Below are 17883 nucleotides of genomic sequence, written 5' to 3' on the forward strand. Positions count from 1 at the left end.
AATGGTCATTGTCATGGTTACTGAACGCTCTCCACCTCCTGAGCTTTTTCCACGGAAACCCTCCGAGGTGGATCCATTTCAACAGGTGGAAACGGAGGCTGAAGAGTTTAAGGGTCTCACTCAACATTCCAGGCTCCTGTGGAGGGGGCTGAGGTCCAGACTCAGGGATTCTGATTCAGAATCAGAAGCTGGACCCCACCCCACCCCCACCCCCACCCCCCTCTTGCCCGTGCTTCTGCAAGCAATAGCTCTTAGAACGCAGTGGTAAAATCTCCTTACATCATCCGTTTGCTGTTCCAGCTTGACATTTATTTTGATTAGACCGTTGACTTTATCCTCCTCAACCTGGAGATCATCCAATGTTTGCTGATGGGCCTCCTGCAGAGACTTCTTCTCTTTGGTCAATTTGGAAATGTTTTCCTCTAGTGCTGTCATTTCTTCAGAAAGATTCTTTACCTGGAAGAGTATCAACACAATCGAATCGTGCAAACAATGAAGTCAGGGGCTTCCAGCAGAACCTAGATTGTTCATTTTCTTTACTTTCTCTTTTTCATTCTTTTTTTTTTTTTTTTTTTGCCACTGCCTCTTTACCTCCCTGGCAGGTGCTTAGTGTGTCGTTGGGTGTATCATCCTGAAACTGGCAGTCTATGAATTCTTAATCTTCCTGACTGGCCTGCACAGAGAGCCTCAAATCCTCCCGTTAGGAACATTCCTTCAGAGAGGGTTAGGGATCTCACAGGGCAGCATATTGATAGATACAGACAGGGTGCCTCTGAAGGACAACCGATCAATCTGTATTTATCATAATATATCAATGAGAATTTGGGGGTTAGAATAAGGTAGGAAGCATAAGGAAAGAGATGCAGTGCTATGCAAGAGCACCCAGAATGGGAGTCTTGTGCTGTCAAGAAGCAGAAGGCGGGGAACCAAATGTGAAGTTGCAAGGCATTTATTTATTTATTTATTTATTATTTTATTTTTTTAATGTTTCTTTATTTTTGAGACAGAGACAGAGCATGAATGGGGGAGGGGCAGAGAGAGAAGGAGACACAGAATCCGAAGCGGGCTCCGGGCTCTGAGACATCAGCACAGAGCCCGATGCAGGGCTCGAACCCACGAACCGTGAGATCATGACCTGAGCCGATGTCAGATGCTTAACCCGACTGAGCCACCCAGGCGTCCCTGAAGTTGCAAGGCATTTAAATTAAACTTTGTTCCACGTACGACACCCTTCCAGATCAGAGGTTGTTAAGCACCTGACTTGTGGGCTGAATCTGGCCGAAGACATGTTTTCTTTAGTCCATGTAACAGTTTACAACTTTTGAGTTAAGTTACCAGGGTGGAAAAAGGAAAAGCAATTTCACATAAGATCTGGACTCCTGGCTTCTCATGGAAAATCAGAGGCTTTGGCGACAATGGATTCCCATTCCCACCGGGAGGCAGTTGGCTAGAGCCAAGTCATGGCTGCCGTCTTGGACAGGGCAAATGCCCTTCTGTTTGCCACAATCTCCACCCCTCCTGATTGTCCCTTTTCCCTACTCCTGGTTGTCTAACCAACACTGACTCTGGGTCGTCTCACACCAGGTCAACCCTATCCCTTGCTCTATCTCATTGGCAACCATTACGATGTGAATCAGGTGTTGCATTTTTCCCTTGTTTCTGTAAACTGTGTATTCTTGTGCGTACATGTGATTTTTAGTTCACGTGAATGGTATCGTATTGTACCTTTCATTTTCCTATTTTCAGCGTTAGGTCTTTCGTATACATCTTGGTGCCCTGTGTGTACAAGCCTGGTGTTCCTGCTGGCTTTGTAGAACTCCCTGATGGGCATCTTCTACTCCTCAAATGTCCGCTCCCCAGTGTGGACCCTGATACTGCCTCTGGCTCTCCCCCACCACAAGCGATGCTACTGAATGTGTCCCCTTTTGGGCTGCTGGGAGAATTCCCTGGTCTAGACACTCAAGAGCAGAATCATTGGCTCAAAGGGTATGTGGATTCTTAATGTGACCAAGTATTTCCAGATGCTTTCCTGAAAGCTGCATCAGTCCATACTCTGCCAGTAACACACAAGAGTCCCTGTGCCCCACGTCCCTGCGAGCGCTTGGTGTGATCCAGCTTTCTGCCCCTGTCCCCACCTGCCTGCCTCATCGTCTGCCTGGCCCCTGGAGGCACCTGGGTTTGCTCTTCCTGGGACAAATGTAAGTGATGATGAATAAGACGCCATCCTTCTTCTCCAGGATCACTTCCTTTGTGCAGGATGGGTTGGGGCTGGAAGTTTGGGGTGCAGCCAGCCAGGCAGGAGGAGGGTTGAGCAGAGTCTCCAGGCTCCAGAATGAGGCAGAGGAGAGGACTGGGTGGGACCTCACTAACTGTCCGTCCGTTCCTACCCCTGACCTCAGGCAATGTCTCCTCCTCACAGAGAGGGAGCTCCAGACACTCTGGGGACCCCTGGGGTTGCCCACCTTGTTCTCAGTGGCATGTTTCTCCTTTTCCACTTTTGTCAGGGTCAGCTCCAGATCGTCGATGTCTCTCTTGAGGGATGAGCATTTATCTTCCAGGTTTCTCTTCTTGGCCACCAGCTCCGAATTCATCTCTTCTTCCTCTTCCAGCCTCTCGCTCAGCTCCTTGACTTTGGCTTCCAGTTGAATCTTGCTTTTGATGAGTCCCTCACACCGCTCCTCGGCGTCCATCAGATTTTCTGTTTCCTGAAAGAGCCAGGTCATTGTGTTTTGGTCAGACTCTCGGCAAACCTTACAAGGGAAGGGCTCTGCCCTCCAAAAGCCCACTATCTAGACCTAAGCCAAGGAGTAGGTCACACACACAAACATGCACCTGCACACACACTCGCGTGCACACACACACACACACACACACTCACATGTCTAAATGCAAACACACACACACACATTCATGTGCACACACGCACACGTGCACACACACTCATTGGCACAGATGCACACACACCACTTATATACCATTTGTATACACCTTTTTAAAAATCTTTATTTATCTTTGAGAGAGAGAGACAGAGCGTGAGCAGGGGAGGGGCAGAGAGAGAGGGAGACACAGAATGTAAAGCAGGCTCCAGGCTCTGAGCTGTCGGCACAGAGCCCGACGCGGGGCTCAAACTCACGGGCTGCGAGATCATGACCTGAGCCGAAGTCAGATGCTTAAACCAACTGAGCCACTCAGGCGCCCTTGTGTACACCTTTTTAAAAAAACCACCAGGGAGATCCACTTACTAGAAAACACCTAAAATAATTGCAAACAAAGGAGTGCATGAAGTTCATAAAGCTTCTGCAAATTTGTCAGATTTGGGCACTGGCCATTTCATGCTTCCATCTACTAGGGGGTGAAAAACGACTCATCTACTCGATGCTACCACCAGCTAAGTGGCATTTTTGAAACATTACTACCTTTTCACTTTCAATGGAAAAGTCCTGTCGATGCCTAGTTAGCCCTGCCTCCTGGAGCCACAGGGCAGAAAATTCAAAACAGACAGGAACGAAGTGATAACATATAAATGTATCCCAGAAGGCTCTGTAATGAGTCTCTTGGACAGACAAAGATTAGCTAATTATATTCTTAAACTTAATTGGGCTACTTCTTTTTATGTAAGAGTTGTAAAAACTGGACACACATCCCAAGGTTATGGATAAGAATAAGTGTGTGTGTTAACTGAACATGTACTATGTGCTAGGCATTTTGCATGCAGGGACTCATCTGATCCTCCCCATAACCCTAGGACATGGGTGCTATTACTGTGGCCATTTTACAGATGAGGAAACCGAGATACGAAGAGGCTAAGAAACTTGCCCGAGGCAGCACAGCCATCAAGTGGAGGGCCAGGGATATAAATCTAGCTCTCTGGTTCCAAAACTAGTCCTCTTGCCCACTCGGCTTGGGAAAATGCTCTTAATAACCACCTGTACTGACTGGAAAGTGAACAACGGAGGAGAAAATGCTTTGCAAGTGCCAGGCATTTAGGAGTTCATTCAAAAGGGCAAGTGATAAGCATCTTGTGTATTGATACAATTATTGTACCAGGATGTCACATACTAGGTATGGTTTCGTTTCCCCTATTTCCTTGATTTTAAAAATGCTTCGAGGCACCTGGGTGGTTCAGTCCATTAAACGTTGACTTCGATTCAGGTCATGATCTCACTGTTCGTGAGTTTGAGCCCTGCGTCCTGCTCTGGGCCGACAGCTCGGAGCCCGGAGCCCGCTTCGGATTCTGTGTCTCCCTCTCTCCCTCTGCCCCTCCCCCGGTCAGGCTCTGCCTCTCTCTTTCTCAAAAATAAACATTAGAAAAAAAATTTTTTTTAATAATAAAAATGCTTATCAGGGCGGCTGGGTGGTTCAGTTGGTTGAGCGTCCAACTTCGGCTCAGGTCATGATTTCACTGTTCATGAGATTTAACCCCATGTTGGGCTCTGTGCTGACAGTGCGGAGCCTGCTTGGGATTCTCTCTCCCTTTCTCTCTGCCCTTCTCCCGCTTGCGTGCGCACACACACACACACACTCTCTCTCTCTCTCAAGATAAATAATCTTAAAAAATGCATACCTTCAAAGCTTTTTTTTAGTAGAATCCTATTATCAAAACCATATATATAAGATTACTCTTTCTCCTTTGAATTATTTTAGTGATTTACTTTTATTTTTAGTTATATGATTTTCCGGTGCATTCCGGACAGTTTTTAATTATGATGACATTCCCTTCTGGAAGACAGAGACAAATGAGGGCGAGCAGAAATTCACTTTGTAGACTTGCCCCCAGCAAGCACCTGTGCTTGGGCTAAACCAAGCCCCCTCATCCCTGCCTCCAACTGGCTGCAATACTCTATAGTCCCACTAGGTGGCACCACTGCCCCTTGAATCGATGCACCTGCTGGGCCTCCCTTTTGTTCCTCCTTTTCTAGCCTCCTCAGGAAGGTACTTACAGACTGGACCTGTAGCTGGAGGTCATTTTTTTCCTGCAGCAGGGTCACCATCTTCTCCTCCAGCTCCTTCCGGCGAGCCTCGGATCTGGCCAGCTCTTCCTTGGCCCTCTCGAAGTCCTCCTTCATGGTGGCCATCTCCTTCTCGGCCTCCGCGCTCTTGAGGAGGGGCTTGATCTTGAAGAACAGGTTCATCCAGGGCCAGTGCTTGACGTTCATGAAGGCGCGGATGTTGTACTGGATGCAGAAGATGGACTCCCTGTTCGCCCAGTAGGACTGGGGTTACTGAACCACAGCAAGGACTTGTGTCCGCCCCCACCTGCCCCGTGGGCCCAGACCCTTCACCCTTCCCCGCTACGTGGGAAGCAGGGACGGCTGAGCCGTGCAGCTCCTGTGAACCCTGCAGTGCTCTCTGAGGGTTCAGAGGAAACAGCACTTGTTGAGGTTGGGAGCTGAGGGAGGACACGGGCCATCTGTGCCTTCCATGGCTCCCCAGCCCGATGACCCAGCCTTGCCTCATTAACTCGGTGCAGGGGAGCCCACGTTGAGTGCCAGTCCCTCCTCGCTCCCACCATGGTGGCCTCCAAGCCCTCCTTTCTCAGGCCATGCAAAGCTTGCTTCGGAAAGTTCTTTCTTCTTGCTGACCCCTTCAGCCAGCCCCAACTCCCAGCCATGTGGAGGGCTTTCCTCACCACCCCCCCATTGCCCTGAACGTGACTCTGACATTGCACTTGTCACGGGCGTTACAGTCAAACATGCAAGTGTCTGCTTCCGGCCCGTCTCTGAGCTCCTGGAGGGAAGGACTCCTTTCTGCATCCCCAGCACCACGCGGGGTCCCCAGCACAGAATGGCCGCTCAGCAGGTGTCGGTTAAGTGAATGAACGAGGACGTTAGTGCCCCAAGACTAAAACCAGGAAGCAGCAGTCAGCTGCTAGGTAGGGAGGGCGGTGTGAGCTGGGACGAGGGTCCACATCACCTCCTCTCCATCATCTTCTTGAACTCCACCCGCATCAGGTACCCCCGGCAGATGGCCTGCGTGTGTGTCATTAGGGTCGCCAGCTTCTCGTCCCTCATCTCCTCCAGGAGTCCAAGAAGTCCGGCTTTGAAAAACACCTGAACCAGGGGAGACATGAGCCTGGCTTTGTTCTCAGCACGTGTGGAACCTGGGCCCTCCCAGGAGCCTGTTTGTGTCCAAACCAGCCCCCGGCCTTTAGCACCCTGGCTTGGGACTGGCAGCCATCTGGGCTCCACAGTGGACCCTCCCGTGCCCTGTTCCAAAGTACATTCCAGGCCCCACCAACGCACAAGGACCGACTGGGACAGACCTTACATATCGGAGGCGAGGATGAGTCCAGAAGTAACCTCAGAACTCAACTGTGCCCCGATTAGGAGAAATCCACAGACAGTTCTGCCTCCCCATTCTCCTGTCTGTCTGCCCATCTGAGACTAGTCCCACCCTGAGCCCATGCACCCACGGCCCACACCAGTGTTCCAAGGAAGCAGGGAACCCTTGGAGGCCAGCAGACCCGGCTTGGCCCTTTCCAGGAGGGAGAGTTCTGGAGTCAGGCCAGTATTTGAAGCTGGCCTTGGTGCCTCAGTGTCCCTGGGACCTCGAGCAAATGTTTTGCCCCCTGGCCTGACCTGTAACCCCACGAGGTCAGAACCATCCTTATCACCTTCGGGATACTGGGAGGACTCAGTGCAAGGTGCACAGAGGGGGGGGGTCACAGGACTGGCTCCACATGGGATCACTAGATGGCAGCCATTTTTATCTGTTGTAATCATTCCCTCCAAACTGTCACTGTTCCTGGAATCCTTGTTGTGTTTTCCTCTCTCCTTGACTCTTTTGTCCCATTTAAGAGTGCCTTTTCTTGGGACACCTGGGTGGCTCAGGTGGTTGAGTGTCCGACCTTGGCTCAGGTCCTGATCTCACGGTTCATGTGTTTGAGTCCCGTGTCGGGCTCTGTGCTGACAGCTCGGAGCCTGGAGCCTGCTTCGGATTCCGTGTCTCCCTCTCTCTCTTTCTGCCCCTCCCCTGCTCGCACTCAGTCTTTCTCCCTGTGTCTCAAAAATAAATAAACATTAAAAAAAAAAGTGCTTTTCTCTGCTCTCTCAGGACACTAGAACTTTCTATTGCTTTCCTCCATTGCTGAGGAGGCCCTGCTTCCAAATTAAGCTGCTGGCCACTTAGAAACAAACACAGACACAGAACTCTCGACACCTGGACCCAGGCTGCCTCTGCTTGGGCTCCTGTGCAAAGGGGTTTCCAGGCTGACCGGACGGGTCAGAGCCCTTTCCCCCGACCGGCCGACGAGCAGCCTGGGGCTGTGGGTTACACGGGTTGGGAGTGTCCCCGCTTCACATGCTCTCACCTTGGTGTGGCCAAACCTATACTGCTCACGGTCCACGTCGATGGAGCTCAGCAGCTTCTCAGAAGCATTTTTGCTGTCAATAAACTGCCCTTCGGGGATGGCGTTGGCATTGAGGATCCGGTAGCTGAGGGGGGAGACAGGCTGATGAGATACCTCCCGGCAGCTGGGTGTGGGGGGGGGGGTTGTCTCCGGGGAGAAGGGCCTCGGGCTGCACAGAGCTGGGAAGGTGTTCCCTTCATGCACTTTGCTCTCTGTCCAGGCCCGGGGGCCTGAGAGCCCTGCCAGGGCCCGGGCCAGTCATTCTGTGACGACCCGGGTCAGGAAGGCCATGCCCTCCCCCGAGGAAAGACAGACTCCGGAGAGCCGCCGCGGTTTAGGCGACAAGACTCTGCCAGCAGTTGGCCAAGCACACAGGAAGCACATGCAAAGACCCCTCACTGGCACTCAAGTCCGGCACTGGAAGCTAGGTCAGGCCTACTCCCTGCTTGGGCCCTCTCAACAGCATGGCAATGATAGGCTGGATGGCAGTTTCAGTTGAGGGACAACATTTCCTGAATGGATTCAATCCCCGAGAAAGACCCCGGGCTGTTTGCTTTCAAAGGAAATGGTTCTCATTTGACATAAAAGAACCTTGACATCAACTACGACTTGCAGACCTCTGGGCTTCCTACCTCTGGAGCGTCCCCTCCCTTCCTCTGTTCCAGACAAGGCCTGGACTTGACTTGTGGGCCCAGATGGCAGCTGGGAGGAGAGTGCTGGTCGGGAGCAGTGGGGCTCAAATGGGGATGATTTATTCCCCCTCTACGCCCCCACCCGTGCCCAGGGGACATGTGGGAATGTCTGGAGACGTTTTTGATCGTCCCAGTTTGGGTGGGATGTGCTTTGCTACCAACATTGTAGGTAGAGACCAGGGATGCCGCTAAAATCCTACAACACACAGAGCAGCCCCAACAGTGGAGGATTATCTAGCCCCGGATGCCAACAGGGCAGAAGTTGAGAAGCCCTGGTCTGGAGGGTTGGGGCTTGGACCTTGCGACCACTTGGGGCTGGCCCTGCACTTGCTTTGAGCTTAGATCATCCTCCAGCTCACAGAGACCCTGGGAGGCTGTGAGCTCACCCAACACCCAGCTGGAGGGGCCCCTTCGGGAAATGCACACAGTGCCCTCAAAAGGAGACAGAGGCAAAGTCACGTGACCTACCGCTGTTTAAAGTCAGCATAGAGGATCCGGCTGGGGAATCCTTTCCTGCAAATCCGGATGCCCTCAAGGACCCCGTTACAGCGCAGTTGATGCATGACCAAGTAGTGGTCCATGACTCCTGGGGAGAGAAAGCCCCAGGGTGGGGGGGGGGTGTCAGCAACTTTCCCATCGTCTTTGATGGTTTGGCTGCCGTGAGACATGCCAGCACACCCAGACTTGAGTGGAAAGAGTCAGTGCCAGCTCTAACATGGAGGGGTGGGGAATGGCTGGAGCCTACCTACAGCGTCACAGAAGAAATAGTCCCAACCTCCTAGGGACACTCGAGCGCTCCATTACTATGGGATAAAAGACATACTGATCTTTAGCCTTGAGTCTGTAGCTAGGCTCCAAGGGAGAGCAGAATGGGTGTGGGTTCCCCTTGGACTTCCCATTGGAGAACTCGAGATGCCCTTCTCTACTCAAGGACAGGGATGTAGGCTCTGAAGGCTGTGCCTTTAGAGGGACAGAGAAAGAGAGGGCAGCATGAGCTCTGGGAAAGAAGGGGGACCACCAAAGCTGGGTGGGAGGAGAGGAGCCATAGGAACAAGCCCCCCAGTGGGGGTGCTCTTGGGTCAGGCACCAAACGGGGACTGGGAAAATTCTATACTGGGGCTGGGTGAGGGATTAGGAGCAGTATCATGGCTGTGTAATGGCTTTTCCTTGTGGGTTCCCTAAGTTGCGGGTTTGGGGGAGGGCTAAAGCTGTCTTTAATGAAACTTCTGGAAACTTCTAGAAGGCCCACACGTTTTCCTGGTTGCTGGGTGGAGAGAGGACTATTCATTTATGCAGTTTTCAAGGTTCTGATAGAGCTGTGCTGGCTGGTATAATAGTTTCTGGCCGCGTGTGGTTGTTTAAATTCAATAAAACGGCAAGTTCATTTTCTCGGTTGTGCTCGCCTCACGTCTTGTACCCAGTGGCCGCCATACTGGACAGCAAGACGTAAACATTTCCCTCATTCCCGAAGATTCTACTGGACAGTGATTCTCTCGAGGAAGGAGTGGTTAAGACCAAGGAGCACTGTATCAGACACTCAGAGGACTTCTCGGGTGAACGAAGCTTAGGGCTCACCTCGTCCAGCTCCCAGTATTTGCCGGATGAGGATTCTGAGGGGCTCAGATGCTGGCTGTGCCGTTTGCTAGCTGTGTGAACTTGGACTTTCTGTGCCCCCCCTTCCTGGAGACGTGAGGGTCCTGCTGGGTAGTCGCAGACCTGAGACTGGACCCCTCCTCCTCAGGGGCCCCTGCTTTTGCTGCAGGCTCAGAAGAGGGTTGACGTCTCACAGGGCTCTCCCGTGTCCCTCCCAACCCAGGTGGAGACGGTCTCTGGAAAGCCCATAAAAAGAATCCTCTTTGCCCTCTGACCCACGTGCAAGACTTCTAAAAAGTCCCCTGAGCTATTGCTTTATCTTTCTCGGGTTACTGTTGCTAAAGAATTTGCTCTTTACCCCTCATCCATCACCTCCGTCACTCCTTCCCTGCCATCTCAGCTCTGTGGGCAATCGTGTGAATCGTGTTTCTTATACCCTGTGTCTTACGAGGCTTTGGCATCTTGGGGCCTTGCAGACCCCGAGGGGCTGTCCTTCCCAGAGCTGGCCAGTTCCAAGGATGACTAACTGCCCCCCTCCCCATGAGCACCCCCCTCACAGAGAAAATGAAGAGGCCCCACTAGGCGCCTTCCAAAGAGTCACCCAGGCTCCTGTATGTCTAGGGTCTATTCATTATGTAGTATATATATTACATATATGCATACATACAATACATATATTATACATATGTACATACATATAATATGTATTCCATTACATGTCTTATTCTATTAGTCTAATAGTCTATTAACCTATCAGTATGTATGTCTATGGTATTGTCTTAGTCTATTCTCAGAAATGGGAAAGAGAACAGAGAGGTGCCAGAGTGAAGGAGAAGCCAAATGGAGAGGAAGACACGGAGATTTCCCCACAATTTACCTTCCAAGAGAAAAAGTAAACCAGTGGACCGCCAGACACCCTGGGGGCCCCTAGAGGCACAGGCTGCAGCCAGCAGGATGTAACCCCCTGTCACTTGATATTTGCAGGCATGCGCCCTATGGGTAAGTCATGCCATACGTGTTTGATTTGTGCAAACACGCCCATAAAACACCAATAACGGAACTCAATTTTCTTTATGATACCACATCCACACATAAGCCAATAATTTTGTTCGACGCTTACCCAGGGGGACAGCTCCGTTCCAACACTGGGGGAGAAACGGGCTGTGTGCTGGGCACACTGGGAGGGGTGCAGCGTGCCCAGACAACACGGGTCCCAAACAGCGCGGCAGCTGATTTTTGCCTTTGACTTAGACTTTCACGGAAGATGAATTCTACCACACATAGTAGACTTGCTTCTTCGGAGAATTAAAATGTCTGGCTTGGGGCGCCTGGGTGGCTCAGGCGGCTAAGCGTCTGACTTTTGGTTTTGGCTCAGGTCGTGGTCTCACGGTTTGTGGGACGGAGCCCCACGTCGGGTTCCACGCTGACAGTGCAGAGCCTGCTTGGGATTCTCTCTCTCCCTCTCTCTCTGCCCCTCCCTACCCATGCTCTCTCAAAATAAATAAGTAAGCACTGAAAATATAAAAGTGAAAAAATAAAATGTCTGGCTTTCAGTAGTAACAATAATAACAAATATAATAATATAATTGTAATGTAACCATTAATATAATAATCAATATAATAATTATTAATAGAATAGTAAAATTATTTCCCCACAATGTTATTATTGCTCTCATGATTATTATCATACATAATGTTATCATAATTCTTCTCATAATACGAATAACAACTGTTGCTATTATAATTGAGAGCTGACATCTGAGTGTTCGCGATACGCTTGGCCTCAGTTAAAATGCTTGACATTGAATCCTCACTGCAATCCTCTAAGGCAGTTAATTATCTTTCTTAATAAAATTTTTTATGTTTATTTATTTTTGAGAGAGAGACAGAGTGTGAGTGGGGGAGGGGCAGGGAGCGAGGGAGACCCAGAATCTGAAGCAGGATCCAAGCTCCGAGCAATCAGCACAGAGCCCGACGCAGGGCTGGAACCCACGAATCGTGAGATCATGACCTGAGCCGAAGTCAGATGCTTAACTGACTGAGCCACCCAGGTGCCCCAGGTTATTTTTTTTAAACTGTATTTATTTATTTTGAGAGAGAGCACGTGAGTAAGGGAGGGGTAGAGAGAGAGAGAGGGAGAGAGACAGAATCCTACTTTCAGTGCACAGCCTGATGTGGGGCTCAATCCCACAAACCGTGAGATCATCACCTGAGCCCAAACCAAGAGTTGGACACTTAACCAACTGAGCCACCCAGGCGCCCCTAAGGCAGGTTAAACGAATCACTATTTACAAAGTTTACAAGCACTCATTAAATAAATGAATAGCTAACTAAGTGAACGCATGTATAAAATGCCACTTTAATCCTCGTTTTATAGCCCAGAAAGCAGAAGTCCTCAGCTAAGGTTCCCATGGGCGGTGACAGGTGAAACGGGTTTTCTCCTCCAGCCTTCGGATACCTCCGGTCACTTGTCACGTTGCCAAGGCAGGACACTCACTCATGTTTGGGACAGATAACTCGGCTGCCTCCCAGCCACAGCTCTGTGTGACTGTGTGTTCTCTCTGTGACAAATGACCCTAAGCCACACCTATACTCTTAAGAATATTTGTGGATCGCGGCGCCTGGGTGGCTCAGTCGGTCAGGCGTCCGACTTCGGTTCAGGTCATGATCTCACGGTCCGTGGGTTCAAGCCCCACGTCGGGCTCTGTGCTGACAGCTCAGAGCCTGGAGCCTGTTTTGGATTCTGTGTCTCCCTCTTTCTCTGACCCTCCCTGTTCATGCTCTCTCTCTGTCTCAAAAATAAATAAATGTTAAAAAAAAATTTAGTAAAAAAAAAAAAAGAATATTTGTGGATCTGGGATTGAGTGATGGTTAAAGGTCTATTGTACTGCACAGTTTTCTAGATCTACAGTTCTGTTTTCCCATCTGTAAAATGCAGACGGTTGTTAGCAATAGAAAGAGTAGCTGCATCCCATATAGACTCAGAAAACAGGTGTTACTGCTGCTGTTTTAATTGTAAAATACCCCAGACGCGGTGACTGTCTTTGGGAGAAAGGGAGCCACGGGGCCCTGGGAGAACCTTAATGAAAGTCACGAATCCAATGTGCCTTCATACGTATGTACATACACTACTTTGGATCTGACCTCGGAGGAGGGATTGCCAGGTACAATATAGGACGCCAAGTTGAATTTGAATTTCAGATACAGCGAACCAGTTTTTAGTACGCGTATATCCCAAATATTGCGTGGGTCATCCTTACACAAAGAAGTTTTTCATTGTTTATGTGAAATTCGAACTTGACAGGGCAGCTGGTATTTTTATTTGCGAAACCTGGCAATCTTGCTTCGTAGACGATGTTGAGGAGTAATTAAGGCTATATAACGCTTTCTTTGGGGAAACACACACACACATGCATGCAGGCATGCATGCAGAGTCCTGTTCTGATGGGTTCTTACTCACCAGGAGTCTTGGTCTCGTTGGGAATCAGGCATCGCACAAAGTGAGGGTGGGTGCTCCTTAAATTTGTCATCAGTTTGTTTAAATTTTCCTGGGACACAAATCAGAACAAGCACGTTTAACTTGGTAAATGCCATTTCGCCGGGCAGAAAAACAACAGAATGTGGAACTTGCCAGAATACAAACCCTGAACACTGCGGACACAGTCTGGAAGGAGGACCCCTTCTTCTTCCCGCCCTTCTTGCTTCCCCCGGAATCTCCTGGATGGACACAGAAGGTGTGTCAGATGCATCCCTGAGGACACAGTGGTGGCCTCTCCTCATGCCCCAGTTATACTGACATACAATTGACATAACATTGTGTGACTTTCAGATGTAGGACATAATAACTTGATACATGTATATATATATATATATATATATATTTTAATTTTTTTTAATCTTTATTTTTGAGAGAGAGACAGAGACAGAGACAGAGAGAGAGAGAACAAGCAGGGGAGGGGAAGAGAGAGAGGGAGACACAGAATCCAAAGCAGGCTCCAGGCTCTGAGCTGTCAGCACAGAGCCTGATGTGGGGCTCGAACTCACGAACCGAGAGTTCATGACCTGAGCGAAGTCAGACGCTCAACTAACTGAGCCACCCAGGTGCCCCTCTTAGCAACTTTTAAAAATGTAATACAGGGATGCCTGGGTGGCTCAGTTAGTTGAGCATCCGACTTCAGCTCAGGTCGTGAACTTGCGGTTCGTGAGTTCGAGCTGCACGTCGGGCTCTGTGCTGACAGCTAGGAGCCTGCTTGGGATTCTTTCTCTCCCCCTCTCTCTGCCCCTCCCTTGCCTGTACTCTTTCTCTTGCTCTCTCTCTCCCTCTCTCTCTCTATCCGTCTCTCAAAATAAATAAACATTGAAAAAAAGATCTACCCGTGTAATCACAAATCCAAGGTTTTGTCTTTTTTTAATGGCTGAATAGTACACCAGATTTTCTTTATCCATTCATCCACTGATGGCCACTTAGGTGATTTCCATGTCTTGGCTCTTGTAAATAATGTCGCAATGAACACGGGGTGCAGATATGTCTTTAGGACAGTGATTCTGTTTCCTTCAGATACAGACCCAGAAGTGGGATTTCTGGATCATATGGTAATTTCATTTTTAACTTTTTTTTTTTTTAATTTTTTTTTTTCAACGTTTATTTATTTTTGGGACAGAGAGAGACAGAGCATGAACGGGGGAGGGGCAGAGAGAGAGGGAGACACAGAATCGGAAACAGGCTCCAGGCTCTGAGCCATCAGCCCAGAGCCTGACGCGGGACTCGAACTCACGGACCGCGAGATCGTGACCTGGCTGAAGTCGGACGCTTAACCGACTGCGCCACCCAGGCGCCCCTCATTTTTAACTTTTTGAGGACCCTCCGTCCTGTTTTCCATAGTGGCTGCACCAATTTACATTCCCACCACCAGTGCACAAGGGTTCCTTTTTCTTAGTGGTGGCCACACCCCTCAAACCCTGGAATGGAACTTTGGGTTTTCTTTTGACGTAACAGAGCTGCGGGTGTTTATTTCTTGTTTGTTTTTAAAATGTGTCTCAAACTAGTCGTATTAGGGAAAACTCGTCTTTATCACTAAGACATGGGGTGGGGTGGGATGTGGGTGGCATTTGACCAGGAGTGTAGCTTAGACTCTCAGTATCAAAGCCGAGTCTTCTCCTGTAGGAACCAGACAAGTCAACTCAACAGTTGGCAGGATTGAGATACTCCTCTGGATGGACTATAGTTTCTTTCACGAGTCTACCTCCTTCTTGCGTCCCTGTTTATCTTGCGATGAGGAAGTAACTGAAACCAGTACAACTGATGCATCTCAAGAATTTTCTTCAAGTCAGTTTCTCTTCTTGTCTCAAAGGAACAACCTAGCTTTTTGGTTTCTCTAGGAGTTGGTGATATTGGGTCTACTTTTTGTGAATGGCTCCATTTCAGATTTTGCCTCCCACATGCGATCAAGATTTAGCCTAGGGGAAATAAATGTCATGCCTCATTCTCCACCCATCTTCCTTGCCTTCAAGGGCTAGCATGAAATGTGGGTAGCAGGACGGGGTGGGCCAGAAAGCCACTTCCCAAGACCCAGACCTACACAGGGCCTTCTCCGTAGAGTCTTGGTGATATCACTGAGTGCGGTTGGGCAACACAGTCATAGAGATGCCCTCACTAGATTTGAAGAAAATGATATTCATCCTTTGAGTTTAAACTTGTGCTCAGTTTTTACATTTTACTATCCCAGAGTACACAGGATGTTAATATTTAAAAGTGATCTAATTATAGAATGAACGAACATATTGCCTATATCTTCATGTTATGAACAGTAATTTTTAACAATTTATGCATTTAAGATAGTTCATAATTTTAAAACCCTATTTTGGCAATTATTTTAAAAATAGAAGATGGGTAACTTAAGGAGTGATACTGGCTTGTGCAACCATATTGGAAAACAGTCTGGAGGTTCCTCGAGAAGTTAAATCTAGAGTTATCATATGACTCAGCAATTCCACTTCTAGGTATGTACCCAAGAGAACTGACAACATATACCCACACAGAAACTTGTATACAAATGTTCATAACAGAAGGGTTCACAGTAGCTAAACGTGGAGACAACCTAATGTCCATCAACTGATGAGTGGATAGAGGAAACGTGTACTCTCCATCCACTGGAACATTACTCATCTTAAAAAGAAGTGAGCTGGGGGTGCCTGGGTGGCTCAGTCCATTAAGTATCCAACTCTTGACTTTGGCTCAGGTTATGATCTCACAGTGTGTGGGTTCAACCTGCATCAGGCTCTGTGCTGACAGTGCAGAGCCTGCTTGGGATTCTCTCTCCGTCTCTCTCCGCCCCTCCCTTGCTCTCTCTCTCTCTCTCGCTCTCTCTCAAAAGAAATAAACTTAAAAAAATAAATAGAAGTGATGTACTGATACATGCCATAACACAGACAAACCCTGAAACCATTCTACATGAAAGAAGCCAGTCACCAAAGACCATATAGGGTATGATTCCATTTACATGAAATGACCAGAGTAGGCTGATCCATAGAGACAGAAAGTAGATGTGTAGTTGCCAGGACCTGGTGAAGTGGTAACAGGGGTGATGAAAGTGTTCTCGAATTAGATGGTATGGATGGTTGCACACCTTTAAATATACTAAAACCACTGAATTTTCCAAAGAGTAGATTGTATAGCGCATGAATTATATCTCAATATTTTAAAACGTTTTTATTTGTTTAAGTAATCTCTACACCCAACGTGGGGCTTGAACTCACGACCCCAAGATCAAGAGTTGCACACTCCTCCAACTGAACCAGCCAGCCACCCCATCTCAATTTTGAGAAGTTATTAAAAGATGTGGTTTTGGCGGGCTCCTGGGTGGCTCAGTTGGTTAAACACCTGACGTCAGCTCAAGTCACAATCTCGTGGTTTGTGAGTTCCAGCCCCACGTTGGGCTCTGTGCTGACAGCTCAGAGCCTGAAGCCTGTTTCAGATTCTGTGTCTCCCTGTCTCTCTGCCCTTGCCCTCTCTCTCTCTCTCTCTCTCTCAAAAATAAATAAACATTATAAACAATTTTTAAAAATGTGGTATTGGCTGTTTTGTTCCCTGAGAGGCCCTGTTACCTCCATAGAACTCAATCTCTTAAGGAAGAGGAAGAAAATGAGAGACCAAAGACAAAAGACATCCAGCTCAGTCTGAAGCTCACAGCTGACTATTTGATTTTCAAGGACACCTTTGGGTTATGAGTAATTACACGGAGTGTTTCACACGGGGGTGGGGAGAATTTCACCTGCTTCTGCGCCAGCATAGTTGGAGAAAAGGAAAGACAGCAGCTTCAGCGAAGACTTTTGGTACAGCCCAACCACGGTCTCGTTCAGCGGGTCCTTGTTCTTGTCCAGCCAGCCAGCAATGTTGTAGTCCACGGTGCCGGCGTAGTGCACCAGCGAGAAGTGGGCCTCGGCCTTGCCTTTGGCAGGCTTGGGCTTCTGGAAGTTGTTGGACTTGCCCAGGTGCTGGTCGTACAGCTTGTTCTTGAAGGAGGTGTCCGTGGCCTTGGGGAACATGCACTCCTCCTCCAGGATGGAGAAGATGCCCATAGGCTGAAAGGAGAACAGACCATGTCTCAGCATTTAATAGTACGTTTCCATGACTCCGTTGACTGCAGGAGCCAAACACAACTTCTTCGGTGCTACTGCTTTCTGGCTAAGAGCCTTGCAAGGTAAGTGCTGTGAGAGCAAGGTGGGATGACAGGGCAGAACTAGCCGTGTAGTATGTGCTTAATGAACGCTTGTTGAACAAGAGAGCATGGAAAGAGATTGTATGTGTTTATTATAGACGTAGCTCACTTTTAGCGATCGGCTTACCCCCCAGAAAGTAAAGTTACATACCTAGACATAAAATACTATGAGTTTTATATATACACACACACACACACACACACACACACACACACACACACACACACACATATAAACATATATATATATATATATACATATATATTTATTTATTTATTTATTTTTGAAATTTATTGTCAAATTGGTTTCCATACAACACCCAGTGCTCATCCCAAAAGGTGCCCTCCTCAATGCCCATCACCCACCGTCCCCTCCCTCCCACCCCCCATCAGTCCTCAGTTTGTTCTCAGTTTTTAAGAGTCTCTTATGCTTTGGCTCTCTCCCACTCTAACCTCTTTTTTTGTTTGTTTTTTTTTCCTTCCCCTCCCCCATGGGTTTCTGTTAAGTCTGGACATCTCAGGAGCCACTTCA

General features: G+C 48.7%; 1 protein-coding gene across 1 annotated transcript in view; it reads right to left on the reverse strand.

The window, feature by feature from the left end:
* MYH13 (myosin heavy chain 13) overlaps positions 1 to 17883 on the reverse strand; it is a 64353-nt gene that overhangs the window by 18039 nt on the left and 28431 nt on the right. The window contains exons 16-24 of the mRNA XM_086686029.1: positions 16905 to 17214; positions 13277 to 13350; positions 13094 to 13181; positions 8509 to 8626; positions 7310 to 7433; positions 5914 to 6050; positions 4941 to 5196; positions 2463 to 2705; positions 280 to 456 (exon numbers count right to left, since the gene is read on the reverse strand). Coding sequence (XP_086542155.1) covers positions 280 to 456; positions 2463 to 2705; positions 4941 to 5196; positions 5914 to 6050; positions 7310 to 7433; positions 8509 to 8626; positions 13094 to 13181; positions 13277 to 13350; positions 16905 to 17214 — 1527 coding nt within the window. The remainder of the gene's footprint in view (positions 1 to 279; positions 457 to 2462; positions 2706 to 4940; positions 5197 to 5913; positions 6051 to 7309; positions 7434 to 8508; positions 8627 to 13093; positions 13182 to 13276; positions 13351 to 16904; positions 17215 to 17883) is intronic.

Source organism: Puma concolor, chromosome E1, assembly GCF_028749965.1.
Source record: "Puma concolor isolate L17-30 chromosome E1, mPumCon1.1.hap2, whole genome shotgun sequence".
Lineage (NCBI taxonomy): Eukaryota > Metazoa > Chordata > Mammalia > Carnivora > Felidae > Puma > Puma concolor.